Genomic DNA, 16,789 nt, shown 5'->3' with positions numbered 1-16,789 from the left:
ATTGCTTATTATGGAAATTTACAAACTAAAAGGGACATTAGATATGTTTGAAATCCAGAAAGGTCAACTTTGAACAGCTAGAGAATTTAAAGAATTACAGGGCTGTGATGTGGGACCACAAATAGAATGACAAATCATATGGTATAGAACAAGGTAGGATATATCAATTATCTTTTACTTATTGCTCTTCACTTCTGCCACCACCAACTCTTTTGATGTATCTTTGTTTTTCTGCACCAATGACTAGATTCAAATTCCCTGGCTAGAATTCCAGGAATTTCTCCTTCATTAAACCCAGTACTCTCTCTTTCCCCAAGCTAAACTGACCTCATTAATGCCCCTGTGCTTGAAACAACATCTAAACCTTGCTCTCGTCCTGATACTCTCACCTGTAATCAGTGGCCACCAGAGGGTGTCCCTTGATTATCATATTTCATTACAGTTTAGAGATTGAAAAGGCTTTAGAATCAACAAACCTACCTCTCTCCTTTTATTTTCTAGATAGGCCTAATCTATTCAAGGTCATGCTATTAGTCAGTAGCAAGGCAAGGGCTATCACTCAGGTCTCTCAAAAACTAGTTACTTTGCAAAGTGATTTGTTGTGAGCAGCCCAAATACTGGATTAGGAATCAGGAAACCACATTTTAATTTCTGATTCGAGCAATCAATCACGTGACAATAAATAAATACACTATTCATTCATTTATCCTTCCCTCTGTCCTTCCTTCCTTATTTTATTTCATTTGTTCCTTTCCTCCCCTCCTCTCTTTTTGGACTGAACTACTAATTAGTGAAGAGAATTCTGAGTGAGGAAATTCTCTTCCCATGTAGATCATTACTTGCAAAGAAATTAATCTTACAGACACTGAGAGGTTATGTGATTTGCCCAGGATTACATAGACAGTAGCTTTCACTTGGATCCCAAGTCTTTCAAATTCTTCAGTCAGCTATTTATCCACTACAGTGTCTGACCAGGTTTCTTTTAAATGCAGATAAAAATGAGGACACCACCTGCCTCCTACATACTAGTTAAATAAATTCACAAAGCATCAGTAAATTACTTGGAGTTTTTTGGAAAGGTGTTTTATGACTGATTAAGCATGTTAAATGTTCTTTTCAACAACCAGACATAACTCAATTCAAGGGGATATTCAAGGTATTATTTGGTACTTATAAGGCATTCATATATTGAAAAATCATAAAAGGAAATCAGAATTAGTGGCTAGTAGCAAAGATAGGACAAAACATTAATATTTCATTATGTCATTAACTCAGTGCTAGTTCCAGATAATACTTATTTCATGATGGAATACTCTATTATATACTAAATTATAAATCATTTTATATACTCTATACCAAGCTAAAGTGAACTGAAGATTTTAAAAGCAGAAATTCTTTTTAATATGAATTCACAAGAGCAAAATGGGCTCTGGAAAATTGTAATAAGACAGTAAATTTAATTCACAGAAACAAGGCAAAAAAAAAAAAGACCAGGACTGAGAGTTTATTAGATTACTTGACAAGGTTTTCAGATTTCACAAATGCAGCTTCCTAAATGGTCAGTCAATAAGCATTTATAATTCTGTACTAAGTATAAAATACTGTCCATAAAAAGGGTGAGAAGCATTAGAATGTCATATGCAGAAAGACATGGGCTTAAGTCTTGCTCTAAATTCAAGACTACTTGCTATGTGCTGTAGGGTCTACCTCCTCCAACCACTCCACTCCAATCCCATGAAGTCAAAATCTGTTTCTCTGTCACTCTCCCCACCACCCATAGACTAGCTATCCTGGGTTCTAGAAGGCAGAAATTGGAATGATGAATAGTTGACAAAGATGACAGATTTTGGTTGGGTATGTTTCCTAACAATTAAGGACTGTCTACAAATAAAAGGAATAGGTAATTGGGGTCAATAAAAGTCTTCAAACAATCACTAAAGTTTTCAAATAGTGACTGATCATTTGTTAATATGCCATAGGAAAAGCATAGTTAGGGGGTACAGTGGATAAAGCACTGGGCGGCTAGGTGGCGTAGCCCTTTAGTCAGGAGTACCTGGGCTCAAATCCGGTCTCAGACATTTAATAATTACCTAGCTGTGTGGCCTTGGGCAAGCCACTTAACCCTGTTTGCCTTACCAAAAAAAAAAAAAAAAACTTAAAAAAAAGAAGTAACACATTAATGGCTGGCTTACTGATTTATTCCTCCCAGAAAACATATTGCATCTTAAAAATAGAAAATATGGCAATAAATGAACACTAGAAAGAGATACTTAGGGTATTATCATGAAAATAATATTAGACTTCACACCAGAATACTTGCAAGGGACACATGATGACATTCTGGGCCTCAATTTCCACATCTATAAAATGAAGGGATTCTAAGGGACTAAGACTTCAGTCCATTGACAGGTTCTGTAAAATGAAGGGATTCCAATAGATCACCTTCCTAAAAACCAGACCTCTTGGAGGACCTGAGAGAAACTGATTTTTCTCCAGCTATATGAAAGAAAGAAAGGGAAACAAGGGAATGAGGAGGGCTAAAACTGAATAGAAAAGGCAATCAATAAATGCTATGTAAACACAGACTCTGTGTTATATACTGGAGAGACCCCCTTTGAACCACAGCCTAAAGGGAAGCAAAGTCTCAAGTCAGTATGAAAGAGGACCAAAAGATTAGTGGGGTCCAGTTTTCTTTCATCAGGGGTTCCTTAGAGCAGGAATTTGGGCCCTAAAATATTCTCCATTATGAAGAGGTGAATGTAACAATAGAGGGGAAATGCCAAAATGAAAAGGAATACAGAAAGCTTAGACAAAAAACAAATGAGCAAGGCAAAAAACCTAAATGAAATCTGAAGTATAAAAAAAAATGTACTTTTGTCTCACCATCTATATCCATAATGGCAACTAAAATACAGCAATAACAACAAAAATCAATCAACCACAAAGATTGAACATCTACCATAGGCAAGAACATGAAAGGTAATCCAGATACAATGACAAAATGATAGTAGTTCCTGCTCTCAAAGACCTTATGTTCTATCACAATATTTACAAATAGAACTATATAGAGAATATATACACAATACTAGGGAGTTTGGGGGTAGGTCGACCACCAACAGTAGGGGAGAAGTTAAATCTTTTTTTTTTAGGTTTTTTGCAAGGCAAATGGTTATATATATTTGCAAGGCAAATGGGGTCAAGTGGCTTGCCCAAGGCCACAGAGCTAGGTGATTATTAAGTGTCTGAGACTGGATTTGAACCCAGGTACTCCTGACTCCAGGGCTGGTGCTTTATCCACTGTGCCACCTAGCCGGCCCAGAAGTGAAATCTTAAAGGAAAAAAAGAATGTCAAGACACTGAAATAAAGATGTCACAGTCATAGGGGAGAGAGCAAAGAAACTGAAAAAGAGGCATGCTTATAGGATAAGGCCAGTTTAGTTATAATTGTAGAGGGTTGGAAGGAGAGTAAACAGGTTGGAAAAGCATATTGGGGGGAGGGGCAGCTAAGTGGTGGCTAGGTGGCACAGTGGATAGACCACCGGCCCTGGAGTCAGAAGTACCTGAGCTCAAATGTGGCCTCAGACACTTAACTGTGTGGCCTTGGGCAAGCCACTTAACATTTGACTTGCAAAGACCTAAATAAATGTCAAACTGGAAGGTGAGAGGTGGGTGGGAGAGAATTATATTTAGGCAGTTTGGTGAAGCCTATGAAACTCTTTTCAAACTAATATTTTAAAATTAATTAAATAAAATACTGAAATATAATTTTTAAAAATGATTTTAAAATTAAAATGATATTTTAAAATAATATATTTCTTAAAAAACCAAGTCTATAAACTCTAGGTTAAGAGCCCCTTTGCTCCAGAGGCAATAGTAAGTTACTAAGGCTTACTTAGTAGAAGAATGACATGATTACATATGTATTTAGTGAAAAGCACTATGACTGATATGTCGACATCTGAAATGGAGAGAAGACAACTGAAGAGGGACCAACTGGAGGCTATTGGTGAAAAGCTTCAGGTAGGAAGTAAAAAAAAAAAAGCCTAAACTAAGCACATGAGAAGTTAGAAAGACTAGAGGTGGAGCACATTATGGAAGTAAAAAACAGAAGATTTGGCAATGAACTGAATATCTGAGGTGAGGAGAAAATCAAGGATAATCCCAAAGTTACAAACCTGGAGACTGAAAGGATAATGGCAGTCTTGACAGAAATAGGGAAGTTTGCATAGGAAAAAAGTTTACAAAGGAAGGGGAGGAGTTCTACAGATTCTATAATCTCATTGTTCAACAGGCAACTGATAATTCACACTGGAGTTCAGCATAGTGACTAGCACTGGATAGATAGATATTGGAGTTATCTCTAGATGGATGATAAACTAAATCAATAAAAATGAATGGAGTCACCAAGTGAGAGTTGAAAGAGAAAAGAAAAGATGCCCAGGACAGAGGCTAAGGTATACAACCAATTATAAGTATACTACTAAATGACAATACCAAAAATGATAATTATAATAACAAACACACAGAAAAGAATAGAAAGAAGTTCAGAGAGTGATATAGACAATCAGTTTTATCTCTGTCACAGTAATTAGAATAAACGTTAAAAAACTGCATAAGTTCTCAGTTGAAGTCTTTTTTAAAAAAATTCACTCAAATCTGTTTTTGAATCCCTTCTTCCCCCCCCCACCCAGAGAGCCACTCATTAAAGAATATATTTTGAAGACAAAAAAAAAAAAAAAACAGAAAAAGAAGAAAGGAAAGCCCAGGAAAAATTATCAATAAATCAAAAAAGAATCTGGAAATATGTGGAGTGAACCATACTCCTAGCTCTCCTACTTCTACAAAGGAGTAAGTCTGGTCAGAGTTATGAGGTAAATGTTTAACAAAACAGTCTCAGAAAAATAAAATGCATGAGTAACACACTTTTAACTTTAATCTTTATTATTAGCATTTTTCTATAATAATAATAATGACTAATAATATATTTACATAAAACTTTATGGATTCCACAATATTTTTTCAAATATTTTCTCATTTTATTCTTAGACTCCTGATGGATAGGTGCTATTATGTGTGATCCCCATTTTACAGATTAAAAACTTAGGTAGCCTTTCTAAGGTCAAACAACCCACAAGGACTTGAGATCAAATCTGAACTTTGATCTCTTTCCAGCCAACAACCCACAAGGACTTGAGATCAAATCTGAACTTTGATCTCTTTCCAGCCAATCAACAAAACAATAAATCAAACGCATATTTGTTTGCAAATTTTCAAATTTCAAATACATTGAAATTTTAATAAGGCCAGGGTGGACCCAGCTCTAGCACATCACTTGGGGGGTATCTTTTCTTATTTCTTACTTTTGCTTGTTCATCATTTTGCAATAAACACTGTTGGTTTTTGATATTTTCCCTTTTCCATTTCCATTGTAACAGTCACTGTGTTAACTCTGCTTACTTCAATTCTGTTTCAGAGCATGTTTTTCTTGCTTCTCTGGCATTTATCAAAGATATTATTTCTTACCACACAGTAAAATTCCATTACAATCATGTATCACAATTTTCTTAACTACTTCCCAATATATCCCAACTACTTTGTCTCCAATTCTTTGATATCACAAAATGCTGCTGTAAATATTTTGGCATGACTTCCTTGAGATATAAGTTTAATAGTGAAATCTCTAGGTCAATGGGTACAGATATTTAAGGGTATGACCATTTGAGTCACTTGATTTATATAATACCCAATTGTTTTCCAAAATTCTACTAATTCACAGCTCCAAAAACAATGCCAACTTCCAACAATGATTAGACCCAATTTTGGTCTTTTATGAGTGTAAAATCACAAAGTCATTTTTATTGTATTTCTCTTATTATTAATGACTTGGAGCATTCATGCCTTAGTTGCTGATAGTTAGAAACTATTTCTGAAAACTTCATATTCTTTAATGATGGTACAATCTTCTTTATTCTTTTCTTTGAATACGGAAATGTTCACATTTATTTTTGTTTGTTCATATAGATGCTTGTAAAGCACTTTAATGTTTTCCAAGTACTTTGGACATACATTATCTCATTTGAGCTTATAATGACTGTGTAAGGTAGTAAATATAAGTAATATTATCTCCATTTTATAATTAGGAACCCGAGGCTCAAAGAGATAAATGATCTTGCCCTTAGTCACATAGCCAGTTAGAGTCATAAGAAAGTTTTAAAACTAGGTCTTCCTAATTCTGAGTCCAAAATTCTACCAAATGGCCAAGATGTTTGTGTATATATATAAACATGTATACATATAAATTTATGTTTTTGTATTTACATGTATGTGTTTATTATATGTATTGTGATAAGGCATGGATTCCTGTTATACAATATACATATATATTATATGTGAACAATATATTTACACATTACACTGCAAGTCATGAATGCATTATAATCAGATCATAGGCTCTGGGAATATGAAAATTTAAAAAAAGAGTTCCTCAAAGGAACAACATAATGAAACCCAGATAAAATATCATTTTGTCAACTGCCAATTTATAACATTTTTCCAATGGAAATATTTCATTCTGTAATACTCTTTTGCCTAACATTAGATTTTCAAGGGACTGAAGACATTGAGTGGAATAAGTTATTCAAATCTCCTTTTGATTAAAATCTTTTAACCTTCCACTTCATTCTCTCCCTAACTTCTAAACTGATTCTATCTTCACAGTACACTCGAGTCACTTGACCTCTCTGTTCTTCCAAGCATTATTCCTGGTCTTTTAATCTCAACTTAATTTTCAAATCCTTTTCCCCTTAATCATCCATATCTTGTAGATCTAATGCTGCAAGATAACCATGTCAACTAATTATAAATATTTGTGATTTTCCAACAGAAGGACTTCGTGAAGGAAACTACAATTTGGAATTTTTTTTTAAACAAAACCATTTTATCTCTAATTGTTGTCCTGCTCTATAATGCTGAATTATTTGTGTGTGTGTGTGTGATTTAACACATTGTATAATATGCTATTTCAAAAATTCTACAAGGCAATTGGAAATTGTCTTTTCCCATCTCGTTGCCTTTGAATAGGCAGTCTCACATCTGGAATGCTCTTCCTCCTCACTTCCATATCTTAGAATCCCTAGCTACCCTCAGCTTAAATACTGTCCTCAAAAAAGTCTTTCCTAATCCTCTCAGTTATTAATATCCCTTTATCCTACCCACTCTACCATGTATTTATCTGTCACATATTCTATATTTCCTGATCTGTGAATACATATCTCCCTAAAAAGAACGCAAGTTCCTTGAGGAACTCTTTTCAATTTTTGTATTTCCAGAGTCTAGTATTGTGACTGGTACATGAAAGGTGCTTAATAAATACTTCAGGATTAATAAATACAAAATATCTATTTACTGTTTCGCACTCAAAATTTTTCACTTATATCTTCTATCTGTGATTTTCCACCAACACAAATTGTACCTCTGTACAATTTAGTAGATGTTTTTTATGAGCTGCAGAGATTAAAAAAAATCACAGGTAGGCAATCTAGTGATTTTCTCTCAATTTAGCCAGTATTCAAAAAAAAAAAAAGACTGATGCATGGAGGTATGTCATATGCATATATACATATATATATATATATATGTACATCTATATATGTATATATATAGATATATGTATATGTGTCTATACATATAGACATAGACACAGATAATATGGCACAGTCAATACAGAACTAGCCTTGAAGTCAGTAGGATGGGAGTTCAAATTCAGTCTCAGACACTTGCCATTTAAGTAGCTGTGTGAAATTGAGCAAGTCATTTAACCCTGACTACCTCACATCCAAGGCCATCTCCAGTCATTCTGATTCATATCTGGTCACTGGACCTAGATGGTTCTGGAGTAGAAAGTAAGACTGGTGACTTGGCACAACAACCCCCTTACTCAAATCCAATTCATGTGTTTGTCATGGCATCACTTTCCCGACAGTGTTGTCTTCTTTGAAAATGAAAGACAAACATTATTATATCCCTCACTGAAATTTTCATCCAAAACACTTCACCTTAATTCTAAGCTAGTAAAGATTATTTCATTATTCCAACTGAAATCCAAAAATCAAACATTAAACCCAAAAGCTAAAAATATATAGTCTTGAAAAGGTACATATAGCAACAAGAAGCTATTAATTAAATCTTTCAACTAGATTCTATATAACAATGGGTTAAGAATAATGAATAATTTTAGGCAAATTCTCTCAAAATAAGGAGCCATGATAATATCATGAGGGAATCATGCTGCATAAACTCCATGGCAGGTATCCTCCAGAAATAACAAAGCCAAAGTTGGAAGGGACAAAGGGTATTAGATAGACCAATTAAATTATGACTTAACAGCTAGTTGTCACATAGATTTTTCCATAGAAAAGTCTTGATATGACCTCAAAACCTAAATCTAAGACCTTTTTCCTTGCCCCAAAAAGCCTAAACTCTTCAAACTGCATCATTTCTTCTTTTTTCTTGCTCCCAAACCACAAAAGGACCTGACCCCTCTGGTTCCCTTGTCTACCTCTAGCCACATTCACACATGTATAGTAAATTACCTATTTATTAAATCAGACCTTTTAATTCTTCCAGCACCATATTCCTCTACACCTGCCAAATTCATCCCACTCAATAGACCTATCTCCCATAAAAGTGGCACACAGAGTTATTTTCTCCAGAATGAAAGGAATGATGAAAGGGGAAAGAGATAATGAAATCATGGGTTTCAATACAATTTTAACAAATATTTTCTAAATGGAAATTATGTGTAAAGTACTTGGAATTCAAAGAGTACAGATTTAAAGATGGAAGGATCTTTAAGTCTTAGGAGATGATTAAATATAGTTGAGAAGATAAAATAGAGTTTAATAACAAATCTGAGACCTGAGAAGGTATATGCATAAGGGTTTAGCAAACACTTGTGCACTGACTGATTGGTCAGACAGAGGACCAGAAAGGCTTCTTGCCAAATGAAGGCATTTGAAGAAGTGGGGTGGGAATATAAATCAATAGAAATGAAGGTAGGGAAGGTAGGGGACAAGGTAAGCAATAGCAGTCCTTCATGATGTCATGGAATAAAAATTAAAACCATTGGATCTTGGAGAGAATGGGATGATAAATGCAAATAAACAAAAATAATTTTGTGACTAGAACGAATTATTTTCAAGATTTACTTTACTAAAGTAAATTAAATTTAGAGATTTTTTGTCTGTAGTCAATGTGAATAGTTTTCTTTGACCATGAAAATTGTTACAAGAGTTTTGTTTTTCTTTTTTTTTCCTGGAGTGAAAGAGAGAAGGGAGATAAATAAACTTTTAATTGAAAAAAATCAATTTAATAAAAAAAATAATGGCCTTACATTCGTTGTTATTTTGTGGCATATGCTTTCTTGTGTGTGTGTGTGTGTGTGTGTGTGTGTTTGTGTGTGTGTGTAAAAACTGTCTTTTGTTATGGCTAATTCAATTAGTTCAATGTTGAATTATAAAACCAAAAAAAGTACAGAAAGTTTAAATTTCATATACAAAATAAAACAAAATTTCACTAATAATAGTTATTGATCAATTTCATGTAAAGACATGTACTTTGAAACTATCAACAAACCGACACTGAAAGTAAAATGGAAAACACAGAGCTATCAAAGAAGCACAAAACAATGGAAGAAGCCCTGGAACAAGAGTGAAAAATGTCAGACATCATTGCAAATATTTATAGACTTTAGAAGGGGCAAAACATGCCTTTGCCTGAAATAAACAAAAGGAGTTAATTTTTTTTTCCATCTAAATAATCAGGTTTGGTTTCCCATTCCAAGTGTTAAGTACAGTAATCTATTGTTGGTCTCAGAACTTTTTCATCTTGTAAGTGTCCATGGCAGTGAGATCTCCACCTAAAAATATTTACAAGGAAAGTGACTCGCCCTCTTGGTAAATGTTTAACCTTCTGAGTACATAGCTGGTACTGTCCAGGAGCATTCAGATTTAAGTTTTTCTACACTAAAACATTACTTTCTTAACTTAAGAGTTATAAATACTTAATTCTTAACTGGATTAAAATTTACTAATACAATGATGTTTTATTTATACCAACTTTGATAATATTATACTGAAGCTAGTTTATACTATTTGCTAAATAATTACTAAAAAGAAATTATTTACTTTTATTCAGAATTTTTTTAAGCTTTGGATAAAAACCAGGGCCAATCCAAGACCCTAGCAAATAAGGCAAAAGGGAGTAAAGGGAGATGGTACTGAAAATAGTTTTTTAAAAAAAGACTATCTAAAGACTAACATTAAAAATGTGTTTTTGCTGTCCAGGGATCCAATAACTATAGGACCAGACCTGGTTAAAATTTACTTGGAAAGTGCAGCAAGTAAATTTAATTATAAACAAGCCAAAGTAAATCCCACACCAAGTCTTTTTCAGATAAATATATCATACAACTGTATCTAAGCAGGTAGCATTTTTATTAGAGCAGGGAAATAACTAGTAAGGCCTAGGACCTTGTGACTTCCTCTGTTTTGTGATTGCTTTTTCATGCTGAGCCAGAAGTCTAAGATTTCAATTACAGTTCACATTTAGATGGCACTTTTACTTCCAAAATGCTGTACTGCAACTTTCCCTCATGACAACTTTTAAATGGTAAAGCATTGTAATATTCTCATTCCATAGGTAGATAGACTGAGGTTCTAAGTCTACATAGCTAGTCCAAAACTATGCAACTTCTGAAAGTCAGAATTGAGACTCAAAACTAACTCTTCTAATTAAAAGTTCAATGTTCTTGCCACCATAGCATGCTCCACAATATAACTAGGGCATGCCAACAACTTCACCATAGGATGGGAAAATTTGCCCTATTCAGGAAATCTGAAAGGTTGTAGTGCTGATTCTTTGGTGGACCTGTGACTTCATACTTGTTATAGAATAGTCAAACTAGGGATGAGATCATTTTGGAAAGCATTTTGGAAGTATGCAAATTCAGTGACTAAAATGTCACTTTGATCCAGAAATTCCTCCCAAGGAAGTCATTTATAAGAAGAATAACCCTAGTAGTTGGAAAAACAAATAAATAAATAAAAAGACAGGAAAAATAATAACCCTAGATATGCCAAAATATTTATGGAATCACTTGTCATGATAGCAAAAACTTGAAAACAAAATAGATGCCCATCCACTGAAGAATTGCTAAACAAATTATGAATGTATCTGAATGAGATGGACTATTACTGTGCTGAAAGAAACAGTGACTATGTTAACTTCAAAGAAGCATTGAAAGACTTATATAATAACCAGAACTCCCCTAAAATATATATATATATATGTATATATATATATATATATATATATACACACATAATGACTACAGTAATATAAGTGGAAAGCACTTCAAAAAAAGTGAATTGCAAAATTAAAATGAACAAGCATGGGTCCAAAGAGATATAAAGTTACTCCTATCTACTCTATTACAGAGATAGGAGGTCCACAAGTATAGAATACTGTACATATATTTTCCAGAGTTTTTTCAATATATTAATCAGTTGGACTAACTTTTTTCTCTTCCTCTTTTTTTTTCCTTTTAAAAAGAAATTTGACCTATTGGATGATATTGAATGATCCTAAAGAGAAGGAAAAGAGGGAAACAAATTCTGGTAATATTAAAAAAAATAAAAAATTTTTAAAGGAAAATTTTTTAGCTTATAGATTTAACACCCTCTGGTCACTCTAGTAATGAGATTATCTGAATTTTCCCAAGCTTCAAGTTAGACTTGTCATTTATCAGTATTAGATTCCATCAGTTTGGATTTTATCTATTAAAAAAGTGGAGCAGAACAGGTTCCCATTGGGAGACCAACTCAAATACATCCCTCCTCTCTAGAAGGGTTCTCTAATCAAGAAGAAGGAACAGAGAAACTAGATTAGTTTAGGGATAAACTTCAGGATAGAGGAAGCCTATCTTGGTCCAGCCCCAAAATATAACTCGTTGTCTAAGAAGAAAGTATCCACTCTGAGATCACTGGGTTGGGAATATTTAAAATAGGTTAAAAATGAATCATATCCTATGATGTAAATAGAGTATCCTCTTAAGAATAGCTTCATAGTATTCTGTAGTTCCTGTCTTTCACTATCATCTACTAGTAACCTAGGTAAGGTAACTAGTATGCATATTGCTAGAAGTGCTTGACCTAGATGCAAAAACTTCTAGTTACAACTCTGCCAGGCTGATCCTTATTTTGCACTCCATGTTATTCTACATATTTATAGGTAGAAGTATGCCATTACAAAAAGCAAAGGAACCTGAATTAGGGGAACCTCAGTTCACAATCAGATGTGCTTTCTATATTTACTTTGTCATTGTTTATTTTTCAGTCATGTTTGACTCTTCATGACCCCATTTGAAGTTTTCTTGGCAAAGACACTGCAGTGGTTTGCCATTTCTTTCTTCAGTTCATTTTTACAGGTGAGGTAAACAGGATTAAGTGACTTGCCCAGAGACACACAGATAGCAAATATCCAAGGCTAGATTTGCACTCATGAAGATGAGTCTTCCTAACTTCTAATCCCCTTCACCAGTCTGGCCGCAGCTTTTGCAACTGCAACATGGTAACTGGAAGCAAAGCGCTCTGCAAACTTTTAAGTATTATACGGAAGTCAGTTCTTCCTATTACATTTTAGAATCAAGAAAGGATGTAATCAAATGGGTTTTTTTAACCTTAAAATCATTATGTCATTCTTTTCATCTTATTTTATGGAATTCAGTTAGAATGGGACATTTGACTATAATAATATCTAACATTCATACAGTGTTTACTATGTGCCAGGCTATAAGTTAATAATTATTATTCTTTTATATTTGATATTCTGTGGAAATGCAGATAAAATATCTGTTTTTAAATAACTGAATAAAAGTTTTGAGATTTAAGTTCATCTGCAGATTCATTGAAAGCATATCTGGGGCAGCTAGGTGGCACAGTAGATAAAGCACCAGCACTTTAGTCAGGAGGACCTGAGTTCAAATCTACCCTCAGACACTTAATAATTACCCAGCTGTGTGAACTTGGGCAAGTCACTTAACCCCACTGACTTGCCAAAAAAAATAAAAGAAAACATACCTGGGACATCTGTAGTAACATACAAGAGAAGGAGGATGATATTCACTTCATCATGCTCCCACATAATTTTTTTTTCTTCTACTAAGTAGCTTGGAGATTGAGTATTCAATATGGTAATACCTGTTAAAATGTTCTTAAAATATTATGAATTTACTGTTATTATTATTTATTTTTAAATTGCATCTCATCTAGTCTGCTAAACCAAATTGTAAATTCCTTTGGACCTGGGCTCTTAATACTTTTCTGTATTTGCCATGGTTTCTGGTTACCTCAAGGGACAAGACTGAAGTACTTTACTAGGTCTTAGAAAAACCTCAAAGAGCATAATGCTAACAACTCAGATATTTATGGATATATGGACTAACAAGAAAGAAAATGTGTAGAGAGGTAGTTGAGAATTCATGAAGGATATAGGCACCAAGCAGACACTTTAAGAACAGTCAAATAAAAAGAGGCAGATTAAGTGAGAATAGAGAAGGAAGAAATGATAACATAAAGTTTTCAAACAGTATCTGAGAAGGGGAAAAAAAGGCCTCTAACAATTAGCAACAAAGAGTCAAAAAAATTTAAGGGATCAAAAAGTCTAAAACCAGAATAAGAGTCAACAATACAGAATAATCAATATGTTTAAGGAACAACAACAAAATCCAATTTTATCACATATAATTTGTAGAAATGGAAAAATGCTCCCTCAATATGTGTGGTTTAGAAGGAAGGTGCTACACAAATATAATACAAATTGCCATGATATAAAAGGAGAGAAGGGGTCTAAAAGATATACAACACTACATCCTGCATTCTAACCTGGTAGGAAAGCTGCTAGATTCCATGAACTCTGTGCAAACTATTACTGCTTGTGAAAGTTTAAATTATATAAATTGACATACTATCATTAAAAGACTATCAATGCTTGGCCTTAATATATGTGGTATATACTTCACTGGAACGTGTACAAAGAAATCTTGCTTAGAATCTAGAAACTTTACTGAGTTATAATACCAAAACATTTGTATTATATTTTATAAATTCAATTTAATTTGTTTTTTTTACTTTGATATACCTTAACTAAATTAATATCTATATAGTTGAAAAACAATTTTTATTAAATTGAGATTAACTTTTAGAATCTTTTGTTAGAAAAAATATAAAATGATTATGCCTTTATGCATAAGCATTTCAGCTCATGTTATCTTTCAAAATCTTAACTATTTAGAAACTATGCTACTATACCACTCTCAAAGGGCAAGGAAGAATGCCTCATGAAACTCTCCTTTTGAGACATGCCTAACTTTTGAGAAGAGAATATCACCTTTATTAAAACAGTGATATAACAAAATTTCATTCCTCTTTTTTACTACTGCATTTGTTCCATATATCTCCTTCCCCACTAACTTACAAGTATTCTAAGGTAAGGAACCATCATCACACTTAATATAACTCTCAAAAGACCAATAATATTTAATTATATATCACTTAGGCACCTAATAAATGCTCATCACTATTAATGACCATTTAAATTCCTTTAAGGAAAGAGTAAGAGAATATTACCTCACTTTTTCCAGGAGAGAAAAATTAGGTCATAGAATAATTATTCTATGATTTGCCCATGGTCATAAAGAGGAAGCCACTGAGCATGAAGAGTTAAATTCTTTGTCTCCATGTTCAATTTATGACAATGGGTCCTACAAAAATGACTCAATTCCTCCACATTGCCTATCAAAGAGAATATCAAAAGCATTCATTTGCATATTTATGACTACAAAGTAGTTTCAAGGAAATCATCTTGAAGTGGACTTTTAAAAATATTATTCACAGTTATAAATGAAACTAGGTACTTACCAATACTAATTTCATCATCAGTTTCAGCATCTCCAATACATTCAAACTGGAAGTCTTGCAGGGACTGTGAAAATTTCTGTACTGCCATGGACAGATCTATTATAAAAAGATAAATGAATATTTGGTTAACCAACTACACATAATAATTCAGTATTTTCTGCCTCAATATTATTTTGACATTTATTCACAGTTCAATTAATCCTTTCTGAATAATAAGTCATGTCAGATAAACTAGGTAAATATATGCCAAAACCACAATGGCTTGAAAGAATCTTCACACCTGTTTATCAAGAATATTTTTTACAAGTAGATAAATGGTATGTATTAAATATAGAAAGGAATGATTGACATAACCAAAAAAGTTGGTTAAATTTTAACAGGAAGTCACACACTACTAATGTGGGAGTCATTCCTGAATCACTGTCCAGTTAGATCACTTTGTTAGAGCAAAGTACAAAATGTGTACAGAACTAAAAATAAGAATGAAAATGGAAAGAGACAGTATTCAACTGAAACAATACAATCCTGACCTATTCAGACAAGCTACTAGTGATTTTAAAAAATGGATAAAGGATGGAAGAAAAAATATATACACTGCCAATGTTCAACTGTTTCAGTCAAGTGTCTGACCTTCATGACCCCATTTGGGGTTTTCTTCGAAAAGACCCTGAAGTGGTCTGCCATTTCCTTTTCCAGTTCATTTTACAGAGGAGTAAACTAGAGAAACTGGGATAAGTAACTTCCCTAGGATGAGATAGCTAATAAGTGTCTGAGGCCTCATTTGAACTCAGATCTTTCTAATTTCAGGCCCAGTACTCTATTCACTGGACCATCTAGCTGCCCCCGAATATGTATTTCTTTTTCATATATATGTACATATACATAGGATGCAGTAATTTCTTACAGAACTTTAACCAATCTGTGCAACTCCATATTAGGTAAAATAAAACAACTACTTCAAGGAAACCAAAAGAGCCTAAACAGTCCTTTAGGTGAAGTGTCTTGCTTAATATTTCACAGGCATGGAAAGAGCTGGGATTTGATAGCAAATCTCAAGTCCCCTTTTCTAACCTCAAGTCCAAGCTTCTATTATATATCAAGCATCCTCTATAAGTTCCCACTTCAACTGTAAGTTCCATCAGAGCAAAAAAATGGAAGTCAACTTTATCTTTCAATCTTCCATAATATCAGGGCATCCTGCCACAGCAGATACTAAAATACATACAGAACACAAACACAAAAAAATTGGTTTCTCCTTCCCTATGTCTCATAGTAAGACCATTTCTGCCACAGAGTTTCCAGGATTCATTCATCTGGCAAAAATAGCCTCTTTTTTTTTTTAGACTCCATGGCCTGCAGAAAAGAGGCAGAAAGCTCTATTTAACCTCACAACATTTGATGGAAGGAGATGTAGAGTTGATGAATATCAAGGAATTCCAATAAGTTTGAAAAAATTGTTTAAAATTTGAAAAGAGATCACTTGAAGGAAAAAGTACACTTTTTTCCCCCCTAAAGCTGAGTGAGTTTCATTTGGATTAAAATTTGCTAATAGTAATCTATGCTAAATACCAACTCTTCTGTTTGGCATTTAATATCTTTCACAGTCTGGTTCCAACCTATCTTCTGAACTAATTTTCCTTTTCTTTCCTCCTCACACATTCCAGTTTCCAGGCAAACTGGCATATTTACTCTTCACCAGAAATGACATTCCAGTTCCCTTCTGCACAAACTGTGTCCCTTACTTTTAATGCAATTCCTCCTTAAAATTATATAACAATTTAATGTGACAAAGATAAAAATAATTCAGCACTTGG

The 16,789-nt window shown here is 33.5% G+C and overlaps 1 protein-coding gene across 1 annotated transcript in view; it reads right to left on the bottom strand.

The window, feature by feature from the left end:
* Window positions 1–16,789, bottom strand: part of ARHGAP42 (Rho GTPase activating protein 42) — a 387,607-nt gene that overhangs the window by 289,840 nt on the left and 80,978 nt on the right. The window contains exon 2 of the mRNA XM_074216537.1: window positions 14,976–15,071. Coding sequence (XP_074072638.1) covers window positions 14,976–15,071 — 96 coding nt within the window. The remainder of the gene's footprint in view (window positions 1–14,975; window positions 15,072–16,789) is intronic.

Source organism: Macrotis lagotis, chromosome 1 (assembly GCF_037893015.1).
Source record: "Macrotis lagotis isolate mMagLag1 chromosome 1, bilby.v1.9.chrom.fasta, whole genome shotgun sequence".
NCBI classification, from domain to species: Eukaryota; Metazoa; Chordata; class Mammalia; order Peramelemorphia; family Peramelidae; genus Macrotis; species Macrotis lagotis.
The sequence above is the reverse complement of the archived record's forward strand: the minus strand, read 5'-3'. Positions and strand labels throughout refer to the sequence as shown.